Source organism: Chaetodon trifascialis, chromosome 18 (genome assembly GCF_039877785.1).
Source record: "Chaetodon trifascialis isolate fChaTrf1 chromosome 18, fChaTrf1.hap1, whole genome shotgun sequence".
NCBI lineage: Eukaryota > Metazoa > Chordata > Actinopteri > Chaetodontiformes > Chaetodontidae > Chaetodon > Chaetodon trifascialis.
In genome coordinates, this window is record NC_092073.1 from 12,976,097 (window position 1) to 12,988,958 (window position 12,862).

The 12,862-nt window shown below is 44.8% G+C and overlaps 1 protein-coding gene across 2 annotated transcripts in view; it reads right to left on the bottom strand.

Moving 5' to 3' along the window:
* pola1 (polymerase (DNA directed), alpha 1) overlaps positions 1-12,407 on the bottom strand; it is a 51,120-nt gene extending 38,713 nt beyond the window's left edge. Inside the window, exons 1-26 of one of the 2 annotated variants that reach the window (XM_070986296.1) lie at positions 12,261-12,407; positions 11,615-11,742; positions 11,297-11,393; positions 11,143-11,220; positions 10,878-10,993; positions 10,658-10,720; positions 10,331-10,432; positions 10,016-10,169; positions 9,769-9,931; positions 9,504-9,676; positions 9,280-9,392; positions 9,015-9,128; positions 8,847-8,921; positions 8,527-8,665; positions 8,279-8,433; positions 8,077-8,161; positions 7,868-7,929; positions 7,678-7,767; positions 7,477-7,593; positions 7,225-7,400; positions 7,003-7,132; positions 6,393-6,512; positions 6,202-6,292; positions 5,831-5,955; positions 5,216-5,368; positions 4,584-4,706 (exon numbers count right to left, since the gene is read on the bottom strand). In XM_070986296.1, the coding sequence (XP_070842397.1) occupies positions 4,584-4,706; positions 5,216-5,368; positions 5,831-5,955; positions 6,202-6,292; positions 6,393-6,512; positions 7,003-7,132; positions 7,225-7,400; positions 7,477-7,593; positions 7,678-7,767; positions 7,868-7,929; positions 8,077-8,161; positions 8,279-8,433; positions 8,527-8,665; positions 8,847-8,921; positions 9,015-9,128; positions 9,280-9,392; positions 9,504-9,676; positions 9,769-9,931; positions 10,016-10,169; positions 10,331-10,432; positions 10,658-10,720; positions 10,878-10,993; positions 11,143-11,220; positions 11,297-11,393; positions 11,615-11,742; positions 12,261-12,309 (2,991 nt within the window). In that variant the 5' untranslated portion in view covers positions 12,310-12,407. The remainder of the gene's footprint in view (positions 1-4,583; positions 4,707-5,215; positions 5,369-5,830; positions 5,956-6,201; positions 6,293-6,392; positions 6,513-7,002; positions 7,133-7,224; positions 7,401-7,476; positions 7,594-7,677; positions 7,768-7,867; positions 7,930-8,076; positions 8,162-8,278; positions 8,434-8,526; positions 8,666-8,846; positions 8,922-9,014; positions 9,129-9,279; positions 9,393-9,503; positions 9,677-9,768; positions 9,932-10,015; positions 10,170-10,330; positions 10,433-10,657; positions 10,721-10,877; positions 10,994-11,142; positions 11,221-11,296; positions 11,394-11,614; positions 11,743-12,260) is intronic. The other variant, XM_070986297.1, reaches the window with a different exon arrangement.
* Between the last annotated feature and the right edge of the window lie 455 nt (positions 12,408-12,862).

A 12,862-nucleotide genomic window follows, 5' to 3' on the forward strand; every position in this document is an offset into this window, starting at 1 on the left:
ATTATATATAATGTTAATGCAAAACAGAAGTGCGAAGCGTCGCTAACTGTAATTGTGGTTTTCAATACAAAACTTGGTGAAATTAATTCAGTGTGTTATAAGTTTTGGTCACTATTGATGTGAATTTTTCATAACGTTTCATCTCAACTCCTTACTTATATTTAAAGACACCAAAGAGAAAGATGAACTACACTCCTCGACTGTTAACAGACACTTCTCTATTGGCTATGACGAGCAACATTAACACCAGCGTGGGATGTTACCACAAACGTCCAGCCAAATGCTGTGCAGTTTTCCCTGCAACTGATCTCAGATCTGCAAGAGCATGTGCAGAAAACTCTACTTTCTCCTAGGACGGATCCACCAGCCAGTCGTCGGTGGACAATAAGCGTCATCCTGGCATGACAAATGCATTTATCAGCCTATTATAACCACATGCATGTAAGTTGTCTGAGTTTCACATATCTGTTTCTCTGCACCCAACTGTTCTCTGGCGAACATACAAAAGGACCCAAAATAACACTGAGGGGTTGAGGGGGACATCAATCTGTGGCTGTGTAATCCTAAACCTTCACCTTCTTCTTAATACCCATCATCCCCCTTTAATACCCACACATACCAGGACAGAGTAGGGCCACAACAAATGGTCCCCCGACAAAGGGCAGAGTTCGGCCAGTAGCACTTGTGCGCACACACACATAGACACATGTACATCAACGCACGCACGCAGGCACAGATAGATGTAAGACATTCTCAAGGAACACACACAAGAGTGAGGAGGGGAGCTAAGTGGGGGCTTTCCCCTCTTAACTTGGCAAGTCTGATGAGAAAAGCCACCGCCAAGGGTCTGTCAACCCCCTCATCTGAACCTCCCGCTGGGCCAACAAACCACTGTGGCCCCTGGCCTGACCCGTCCTGCCATAAGGGGGGGGGGGGGTTTAGGCCTCAATTTAAAACAAGAGTGAGAGAAAGATGAGAGCTAAGCCAATCAATAAATACACAGAACACATGCACATTCATTCGTCCAAACAGATGAAGGGAGCGCTGAGGGGCGGGGGAGATTTACACTGTGGGTAGAGTAGTGGTCGGTGTACGTGTTACAATTACAAAAATAAAAAGCCTCCTAAATCACGATATGAAAGTAGAGTGCAAATGTGACGATTAAAACGGGGGTGGGGGTGCAAACGGCAATACCCACAAATACACTTGAAACCCTGCTATAAATGCCAGCTGGCCCTTTCTGGCTCGCTGCAGTTGGAAACTACCAAGAACTACTTGGCTTACGGTTATTTAACTTTAGGGCTCCGTGCAAATTCAATCAACCGGCTTCATTTTGTTTAAACTGTTCCCTGAAGCAGAGTCAGAGTGTGACAGCTCATATACTGGGAACACAACCTGTGGTTTTACAGAAGCTGGCTTTACTTTGGTATCGTCAATCCAGCGAATGAAAAAATAAGCAGGGGTTGGATGAGAGATCACAAATATTTCACATTAATATGACTCTGTGATGCGACACCATTTCTAAATGCAGTTTTAAACAGCACGGGGTACCTGGATTTGTCAGAACAGACTCGAGGATTTCAGCTAAAGATTTCAACAGAATATCTAACACATAAATGTCCAAATATCGATTTCAGGGAGTAATAAATTACCCTCAACAGCACTATTTATGGTATCTTATTCGCAGTGGGACTCCCTGGTTGTGTTGATGCAGTGCTCTCCCCAAACCTGCAGTATAAATAGATGTGTCTTGGATCATGGATACAAAGTAAACAAAACACTAAGATTGTGCAAAGCGGGATGTCCTGCGCCCTCAGCGAGTTGAGGTCCACGCTGTGTACTCAGCAAATTGTGGATTCAGATCAGACGGATGACCTTTCTCATGCACATCACTCCAATCAGCTACATTACTCCAGACTACGTACAATGTGCCACGTCCTAATTCAGGCCCTGACAACACGTAAGTGAATGTTTCACACAAACAGATATTTTCCCTGTCCATTAAAAAAAATGAAACAGTTTGTCCACTTGACCTTTGTTTTCCAAAATATCTCTGCACATGCAGACGAGCATGCCTGCCCAATAGGTGGCGATAAAGTCTACATCAACAATACATCAAATACTGAAGAAGAATATTCTGCGCATGCTTAATTATCGTATATATCTTTGGCAGTTGGATGTTAAAAGACAAACAAAAGTAGCTAATTTATTTATTATTTGTAATTATTCATCACGTTTCCAGCACACGGCCTTGCAGTGTGAACCAAACGTAACCTAACCAGCTGACATGATCATTGACATGATCGAATCCCAAACATTCTGGTTAACACACGGATACATGTAAACAAGAGGTTTTAAAAAAATCTTAGTTTTACTGACCTAAAACCCTGTTTGCAAAGGAAGATATTTGTTTCGCAACATCTCTGTATACTTGTGATCAAGGCCTGAATAAAGTCCATTCTGGTTACGACCCCTTCAGCACGCCGGGTAACCTCAGATGGCTGAGAAAATGCTGGAGGCGAAGGAGGCAGCTTTCAAAAGCAGCTTTAAATGACCTGAAACCGTTTCAATGTAAATCAATCACAACATACATCAACACAATAACTATAAAGAGAAACAAAATTATTGTTTATATTATACCAAATGCAGCCGCACATCAGCTCTCCAATTTCCACCAATATAAAAGGCCTCTTATTTGCCTTTTAGTCTGAGAATAAAGCTTGAGATTTGACTTTTAGTTTTGACTTCCTGACTCTGTATCAGATAGGACAGATAAGACTCGAGGTCTCCTGTAATCTGTGGTCACTGGTCTTTTCTGTCGGTGCTGGAGGAACAGCTCCTTTGATATCGACAGTCTTCACTTCTGGGACACCTGCTGAGACGACCTGAGGACATCAGTATTGAGTTTTTCACAATATATCTCTCCATGCAGCATTTACACTACAGAGCCAATCACATCAGCTCTGACCGCTAATACTTGACTCTGGATGTACAGTTTTACTTCTTTATTTGATTGATGAATACGACAATGTGGCACACAAACCAAGCGTCACTTCGTGTCAGGAGCTCATTCTTAAATTACTGAAGCAGGAAGATTGTTAGGGAGAGTCCAAGTGTTGAACACCCACAATCGAGGATCCAAACAGAAAATGTTTGTTTCCTCAATGACAACAGTCTGCGTCGCCGTGCTCCCTGCAGCACTGTGGCAAAATACTCTGTGTCGCTTGTGTGTGATGTGTAACCAGTGCTGTCACTGTGAACAGCGTGAAGGTTACTGAGGACTGAACCCACACTGCTACAAAACACCTAGATTATGCAACAAGAGCTGTTTTGAGAAATGTGAAAGATATTTTGCGCTATTTTTGTAGGGATAAGTAAAAAATGACTGAATTTTATTATATGGAGATTCATTTAAGGCTCGTAAAACATTAGGATAACCGACCACATGCCTGCACACAACTTGTAAAGTGCGGTGCTGTCACCATTTTACACAATGAAAATGTAGCCAACTTCTTGTCTTGAGAGCCGTGACACTTCCTGGATAAAATAAAGCCAGAACGAGGTAAAATGTAATCAACCCATCCTCTTCTGGCTGTTGACAGAGATACAAGCTGTAAGTCTGCAGGGAGAGAAACTCCCACCTGTCCCCGCGAATCAAGTGTGCACCTTTTACAATGTAGCTTTGTCAGCCGAACAACAAGCGTGGCTGCAGGCGCAAACGGACTGACAGTATAACACGCACACACAGAGTTACTGCCCTGCCCTCTATTAGGGAACACAATGAGCGTGTAAGGGGATCTTAATGAAGGACTCCCCTGAGGCAAAGCTCGACACCTCTGCTGAGGATGTGTACTGTTAGAGCTCATTAAATGAACATGAGTACTACCGCCGACATGGTGGGAGAGAGTGTGTGTGTGGTGTTCAGTTACAATACCAGATTTAGCCGTTTCTGTCATGCAGTACGCGCGCCTCTGTGCACTAATTTATTGAGCGTGCGTCTCCGTGTTGCTGCATGTGTTGAAAGAACACAATCAGACATGACACGGAGAGCATGTGAGCGTCATGTGTGCTCCTGTGGCATTGTGTGACTGGAAAATACTTTGATCGAGCCACTGACATCACAGACCCTCCAACAAGTCTCCGATTCAGACAAAAAAGAACTTGAAGGAATAATCGTATTTAGAACGGGGAAGGGCACAGGGTGAGGGAGGAAGAGAGAAAGGAGCACGAATGTGAGGCAGGAGAAAAGCAAAACAGAAGAGAAAGTCAAAGCCGACATGGAACAGTGGAAGGAGTGGCGCACGAGGTGGAAAATGATGCAGCAGTGCCCTCTTGTGGATGGAAATGGACGTATATGATCCCCTATTGTACTCTCCTATTGGCAGTCAGGCAACTCCAAAGACCAGAACGCACAAAAGGACTGCAGGACACCACCATTATCTAATCAGTGCGTGCCTCAATAAATGAACCACTTCTGTTTAACCACAAGCTCCGTTTAGCTCTGTTTTATCTATCAGAGGTGTGACAGCTGAAACTTTTCAAAGCTCCAGATGTGTTTGTGTACAGTACGGTTTTTGACTCACCTCTCTGCCCTTGTGTGTGACCAGGGCCGCGAGTGGCTTGGCGTAGAAGCGGCTATAGCTGAATCCAAGGCAGCCATACATACTGTTAGCAGTCAGCTTCAGAGCCTTCTGACGGATGTCATACTGATGGAGACACAGACTCAAATCAGGCCAAACAGATAAAACTCTCGATCATACGCACATCTCAGGTTGGCGCAAGATCTAACTACCATCAAAATATTGTAAATAAATGTGTCTGTATGCAGGTCATGAGAGCAGAAAATAACATAATGCACTCAGAGATGCTGAACTGCTGTTGTGTGCACTCAGTATGATCCAAACAGTCACTAATATATGGCTAAATAAATATGCTGCTTGCTGCGCTGCTCTGGGATTTTAACGATGACAGACGCATCCAGACTGACAGAGAAGAAGTCAATTATGCAGCTGGAGCGGATTGAGAGGTTTCTGTGGATGTTATGATGCTTTTTCCCCACAATTAAAAAAAACTGTCACCAAGTGCTCAACATCAGTGAATCAAATCTACTGTGTTTCAGTGTGAACGTGCAAGTATGTGTGAACTTTGTATGTGTGTGTGTGTGTGTGTGTGTGTGTGTGTGTGTGTGTGTGTGTGTGTGTGTGTGTGTGTGTACCTGCAGGTAGAGGTCTGGGTTGATGTCTTGCTGCTTCATCAGCTGTTTGACTTGTTTACGTCGCTCCACCAGCTTCCTGATTTCTTTGGGCAGGATTCCCATTTCCAGGTTTGAATCTGGAATCTCGGGAATCTCCTCCAACTCGTCCTCCTGCTACCATGGAAACAAGAGTTGGAAGTGAGCTGGAACTTTTCTCTGGGGAAAAGGTGAAGTCAGGCTGGGGGACCGGGACTACTACTACTGCTACTGCAGGACAGACGGGAGCGTCAGAAGCCTGCGCGCAGCACAGCTCCATGAGCAGGGAAACATACTGCTTCAGGTCACATTCACCATCAACACTGGCTGGACATCATTGGATATCAACAGAAATCCTGGTGAACTCTTACTTTATATTACTATTATCAGCATTATTTTTTTTTACACATATTGTGCACTTTAATCTTTACTTTGTTCTTTGGCATATACACTTTTTAAGTCTTCCATCCTTCCCTCTGACTGTGTGTTGAGCAATTTGCACTGCAACAAAGCAATTTCCCTGCAGGGATCAATCAAGTTTTCAGATTCTGAATCTGAAACATGTGAACAAACACTGCACACACACACACACACACACACCTGGTTTTTCCTCTGTATGTTGTGAGCCTCCCTCTGCACAGTGGTGAAGCAAATGTTGAACTCCTGGATGATTGAGGGATACAGGCTGTTGAAGTCGAGCAGCAGCACAAACTTGTCATAGAAACCTAGAGAGAGAGAGAGAGAGAGAGAGAGAGAGAGAGAGAGAGAGAGAGAGAGAGAGAGAGAGAGAGAGAGAGAGAGAGAGAGAGAGAGAGAGGAGAGGGAGAGAGAGAGAGGGAGAGACAGACAGACAGACAGACAGACAGACAGACAGACAGACAGACAGACAGACAGACAGACAGACAGAGAGGGAGGTTAGAGACACACTGTATCTACAAAGACATGCAGACTTTAAAAAAACACAGACTTACCAACTTTAGGATCCAGCACCAGACCTCCAGCATAGGCCGCCTTCTTCTTCCTCTTGCCTCTCCCTGCATCCACATCTTCTTCCCCCTCCACCTGAGACACAGGAACAAAGAGAAAAAGAAACACTCGTCACCGACTGCACGACAGCAAGAACAACATAAAAAGCTCTGCGTGCGATTGTGTCTGGCTTCACCATTTCCTGCTGGGCCTTTCTGAAGGAGGGTTTGTCTGGGACGATGTAGTTTTTGTCGTGGAAGGCATGAAGCAAGAGGAACTCGTTCCTCTCAGAGCGGCCGCCCATCAGAGTACGAGACTGCAGAGAAGAAGCAGGGAGAAATGGGATGATTGATGCAAGAGGCGAAGGAGAAGAGTCGTAAACCAGTGGTTGCTTATGACTGAAGTCCACTGTGTTATATTTTGTCGTTTCCCTGAAACACTCTTGATAAAGACTTCTAAGATTCAAAACTTAACGTCTTTCCACTTCACCCACAAGATAAAAGTCTGGCTTTTGTCTGCAACTTGTTTTGTTTCTGACTTCAATTTTGCATTTCACCTGTGCAATAAGCAGCAGGAGCTGCTGACTGGAATTTAAAAAAGCTCAACGATTGGCCATCCTCGTTCCTTTTGTCAGGCGTGTTTAAGATGCTTCACTTCAAATAATGCTGGTCGTGCAGACATTTTGGATTCTGAGCATCAGGCAGATGCATTTTACACGTGTCTTATGTGGATGTTAATATCACAACACTGTGAATGATTGTATGAATTTAACGAAGGGAAAGGAAAAGGGTGCTGCTGTGTCTTACCATGACATTGCCAGCGATGTTGGTGATTTGCAGGGCGAGCGGCAGCACGTTGAGCTCACACATCATCTGCAGGATCAGCTTCGCGTCTGTCCAAGTCAACTCCAACAGGTAGAGCAGGTGAGGGGAGTCACTGACACAGAAACTCACATTTTAGGACGCACACACACACACACAATTCTTTTGTCTGATTTGGTTGAACTGGCCCTTTAAGGACAAACCAACCTGTAGAGATTCTTGATGTTTTCCTGAGGGACGGTGGCTCTCTCCATCTTCAGCACCTGTGCAACCAGCTCAGTCAGGTGGTAACTTTTACAGCGAATCAGCTCCTTGGCTGAGATCTCCACATCACACACCAGGCGGCCACAGGTTGCGCTCTTCTCTGTGAAGGCGCTGCGACCCTGCCAAGTACAACAACCCTTAGAGATATACAACACAAAGAACACTTCAACAGCTGAGGATTTTTAGCCTTCTTACCCCTAGTTTGGGCATATTGGCCCTCCGGAGACGTCCCATCTTTGACCAGTGGGGAACCTTGCACACATTGAGCCTCTGCAGAATCACTTCCAGGTCAAAACCAAAGATGTCGTGACCCTACAGGACAAGAACGAGGATGCTCATTTTTACCCTGATAAAACACTTCACTTTCATCACATCACCACAACATCTTCTACTCACCACCAGCACATCAGGGTCAATTTTGTGCATCTTGGCCAGGAAGAAGCCCAGCAGTGTCCGCTCTGTCGCAGCGATCTCCACTTTGCCATTCTAACAGAGGAAAACAATCATTCTTTATACAGATGATACTGACCGGCCTTTCTGTAAAGGGCTGTAGAAGCTGCTTTTATTTAGCTCCATCGCCACTCACCTTCTTCCTCACAGCATCTTTGAAGTCGTAGGGGAAGATACAGTCGGATGGTTTGCTGACCACTACAGAAAAACAAAACTGTTAGAACGCATTTGTCATGAAAATAATATTATCCCCATACATTTCCATTCGATTGCATTCATGCATTACAATAAAAGTGTAACAAAAGTAGTAATTAAAGTACTGAATGAAGAGTAGAAATAACTTACCACAAAAATGAGTCTGGTATGGAGGTTGAGGTGGAGCTTTGTCCATATGGAACTGATAGTGGACCAGTGCAGCCAGGGACACAATCTGCATGGCAACAATGATATCACTTCCTACTTCAGTCTGTCTGTGCACACCATGAATTTCCTGCTAAAAAGGGAAAACTGAGTATTGGATTGTGTGTACAGCTGGACGTGTTCTGACCTCGTTCTGGTGCGTCTTGGGGTTCTGGACGGTCTTGAGGCTGATGGACATGACGGTGACGGGTGGAGGTGACAGATCTTTGACCACAGTGACCAGATCACTCCTCAGGGCGAGAGCCTCCACCTTACACCAGCTGACCGGCTGGCTGATCAGCTCTAACACAGACAGAGAGTGTGAATTATTAAATTCAAAGAAATTTCTGCATGAACTTCTCAATATACAGAGTTCTGGAAAAAGGTCCTCCTTACGTGGCGTCTTGATGTCCAGCCAGCAAGGCCCTTTAATCTTCCTGCTGAGGAGGAAATGCTCCAAACTGGAAGTGTTGGTTCCAAAAATGTGGGAAAAGGTCGCCCCCTTGAGGTCCGAAGGCAGCGCAGGAAAGTCAGCCTGCAAACATATTAACAGAGAGATGAATAAATAAAATAAGAAACAGTTACAGGCCACTTCTACCTAACAACTAGAGAGAGAGAGAGAGAGAGAGAGAGAGAGAGAGAGAGAGAGAGAGAGAGAGAGAGAGAGAGAGAGAGAGAGAGAGAGAGAGAGAGAGAGTGTGTGCAGGGCCACTCACAGAATATCTGACTTCAAGGTACTCGCACTGACTGGGCACATCAGGAATTTCAAAAGCATAGCTCTTCTCCACTTTCTGATGAGAGAAACACAGAAAACAAGCAGCAGTTACAAACATACCACACTTAAATCCAGGCTGTGCAGCCACGTAACAGAGGACAGCACCGACCTTGGACTTGAACTTCATGATCCTGAACTTCTCTGAGAGCTCGTTGAACTCCTGGTAGACGTCCATCATTCCCACTGGAGTGTCCGACGCCTCCCCAGTCTTTGTGTTAACTTTCTGTTCATGAGAACACAATTAAAGAATTCAATGTGAGGGACCTTTTTTCCGATCGTCATCTCGTGTGCTCACAGCGGTCACGACTACGACAGAGCAAACACTGAGTATAAGGGAAGTTTCTTAAAAAAAGGCCATTTGAAAACTGACTTACATATTCACGAGGTAGGAGGTACATGGTCCTCTCAATGTTCTTGACAGTAACGCAGCAGCTCACATGGGACTTTGCAGACTCAATCCACACTTTTCCAAACAAGTACACCACACCTAGACCACAGTTAAGTTCAGATAAGAAAACAGTTCAAACAGGATCTTTGGATGATGAAATGACGTGATAATATCCACTATATATTCACTCCAGGTGTGATTATGCTTTACCTGGTCGGCTGTAAGGTTCTTCAAAAGCATCCAACCAATAGAAGCGGAACACCTGCTCCCCGTCTGGCCCCTCCACCAGCGGGAGCTGGCTGGAGTCAACCTGTATCTCTGCTGGAGCCGCACCGGCTCCACCTTCCTCCTCTTGTCCCCAAGAACTTCCAATCCTGCTGGACCTGGAAAAAGAAGAGAGGAGGGAAGATGCTGTTTGTTAGCTCAGTGTACAAGATGTATGCACACCATTACAAGAGTGAGCCAGAAAACTTACAATAGCACAGGATCCTCAGGCTCTGCTTTGGGCTCCGCTTTAATGGCTACCTCTGCTGCTGCTTTAGGCTCAGCGTTGTCTTTCACTGCAGGCTTCTCCTCCTCGAGGCCAACCTCCATCGGCTCATCGAAGTCCACTCCGTCAAATGCCAGAGCGTCATTGACTGAAATACAAATTACAATACAAAGTGAGGTGCTACAAGGGAGAGAGAGCAGAAAGCTAACACAGCTGTATCGGTCTTTCTTACCTTCCTCTTCATGCTGCTCCTCCACTTTTGCTCCCCGCCTCTCCGCAGGAAGAGCAGGAGTAGAGGGAGGGAGGCGGGCTGATGACTCGGGTTTCGGGTCAGAGGGCGGCGGCCTGATAACTTTGGCCTTTGACCCCGCAGCCGAGGGTGACTCCTGGCATCACAGGAGCGAGATAAAACATCTTAAAATCACTGATTTCAGAGAGCAGAATCTGGTCAGTGATGTGGTTTAGACACATATATTTCACATATTTCACACATACAATCATGTGTGAAATATTTTTCAAGACTGTGACAGAAACTTATGACTGATACCTTTGGCATCTGAGGCCTGATGGAAAAGGGGTTCATGGGAGATCCAAGAGACTTCTTTTTCTTCAGAGTGACCACTGGTGGAGGAGTCAGGAGAGCTGGTTTCTGGTAAGAAAAGGGGGAGAGACAAAACTTAAAAACAAACATTACAACATATCAGATCAGTTATGGACAATAAAGAGGTGGGGAATATGGCTATGTAAAAAAAAAAAAATTTTTAATTCTTGTAACAGGACGTTGTCCCTGTCATTTGTCCTTTTGCACCACATGACACTGAATTCTGTTTAATTATGTCAAAGTTCTGCATTGTCCACATGACAGAGTGCCAACCTCAGAGTGCAGGTCCTGTAAGAGATCTCCCAACAGGTCATCTTTGGACAAGTCCACATCTTTCTGCAGGAGATAAGAAGATGCTTAAGGTCAAGGCAAGAGCAAGAAAAAGTGAACAGCATCTCTTTTATTTCATGTTAGGATCTGCACAGAGGACACTTGGAACATTTGTAATGGAAGCAAACACCAAAACAAGTTAGCGATGCCAGCAGAAACACACCTCCACAGGCCTTTTCACATTACTGTTCATGAAGAGGCTCTTAATGGTGTTGGGCTTGGCTACAACCGACTTCTTCACAGTCTTCTTGGAGTCTGCTCCTTTAGCACCTGCTTTTCCTGCAACATTTTCACACACACACACACACACACACACACACACACACACACACACACACATAAATCAATCAATACAAAACTATTTACTGCACATTTTTCTCAAAATACACATCCATTGTCGTGTACTGTAATACTTTATGAGGGTTCACCTTTGTTGTTTTCAACCACATCATCGTCCAAATCATCGTCAAAGATTTCTCTTCCATCCTCCACATATCCTGTTCCATCTGAGAGAAGAGAAACTGTCAACTCAGACCTCCCCATCACGCATATTCTCACAATGGATAGGAGCCTGGGACTCACCATCATCAATAATCCAATCATCCTCTTGTCTGTCTTGCACAATCCTGGAGTACTGGTCCTCATCCACCTCCTCATACACGTGTGTTAACTCTTCCACCTGGAAACCAAATGTACTATTCAATGTTGGATAACAGCAGAAAAAACTCATTTATTATTTTTTCTCTTACAAGATTTATATATGTTTGAAAAAAGGCCACTCTGACGGATCCCAACAAGTAACATTATGCTGTCAGAGGTGAATTAAACAAATGATTACACACAGACTGTGTGATACTCACTGTGATGCACATACATATGCACAACACTTCAGTTCCTCACCTCATATTTAATCTTCTGCCCCATCTTGGCTTTCTTGAGCTGCTCCAGTGCAGACTTCCTCCCCACCTTTTCCCTCTTCTCGCGCCTGGATCGAGACTTTGCCAGGCCACAGGTGTCACCTCCATCGTCTGAGAAGGAAGACACGTCGACATGGCGACGCAGCAGCAGGTATGAACATGACAGTCTGATATAATCGATAATGTCACTTTTGCAGTGAACTCCTCGAGGAGCGCAGGCGCACACTTCTGCTCGTTGAACGCGACGACACTTCTTACTATTTTGTCATTTTGTTAGCTCCATATTTTAGTCATGGACACGACGGGTGGCTTCTTCATGACAATATATTATATGCTACGCCAAAACAAGTTGCAGTGAAGCAAGAAATTAAGAAAGCAGTATTAGCAGCGCACTGTAGTTAGCTAACATTAAATTGCCATGTGTTGGTTTTCCTCTTTTAACACGAGCCTCGTACGGCAAATTGTTAGCGTGTTAGCTATCGTCTTAAAACACACACAGTATTAATAGCCCAAGCGTGCCCCTTGTCGTAGAGTCATAGTGTAAGCTAGCTGCTGTGTTAGCTAACTTCTTCGGTTTCCGTGCGCGAGTCCTCCAAACTCAGCCAAGCCACGCGAAAACAAACACTCACCGTCGGCCGGACAGTCCACGTCTTTGTCTGAGTTTGATATGGGAGCCATAACTTCAACCTTTTCACTTAACGTTTGCTCACTGACAGCTGCTCAGCGCGGCGGCAAGTCAACACAACAACAGAGCAGTCCGCGCCAAATCGTCTTCCCGGGGAAAGTCATGTGCAGGAAGTGACATCACAACGCTGCCGGTCAGAAAAAGGAAGCAGGAAGCGCTCCCTCCACTCCTGTCCACACGGTGGCAGTGTTGTTCAGTGACAGAGATGTTTACTCCACAGGCTCAAGACCAAAAAAAGTACAGTATTTCTTCAGTATGTGATGCAAAAAGCACACTCAGAAAGGACTATAGTGTCTTCTAAAATATATAGATTAACAAAAAAATAAAGGAAACTAAATAAATAAATACAGAGTCTCCCTTCAGAACAAATGCAGTTCTTGTCTTGATGGATCCTGCATGCAATAATGTTTCAGGCTGTCCATGAGTGATCCCCACACCTTGGGGTGTCCCTTTATTACAAATGCTATTTTTCCCCACAGATAGCAGACTTATGAGACATTTTGTCCACTGGTTCAGAGGTGGTTGCTGATTTTTTTATTTTTATTT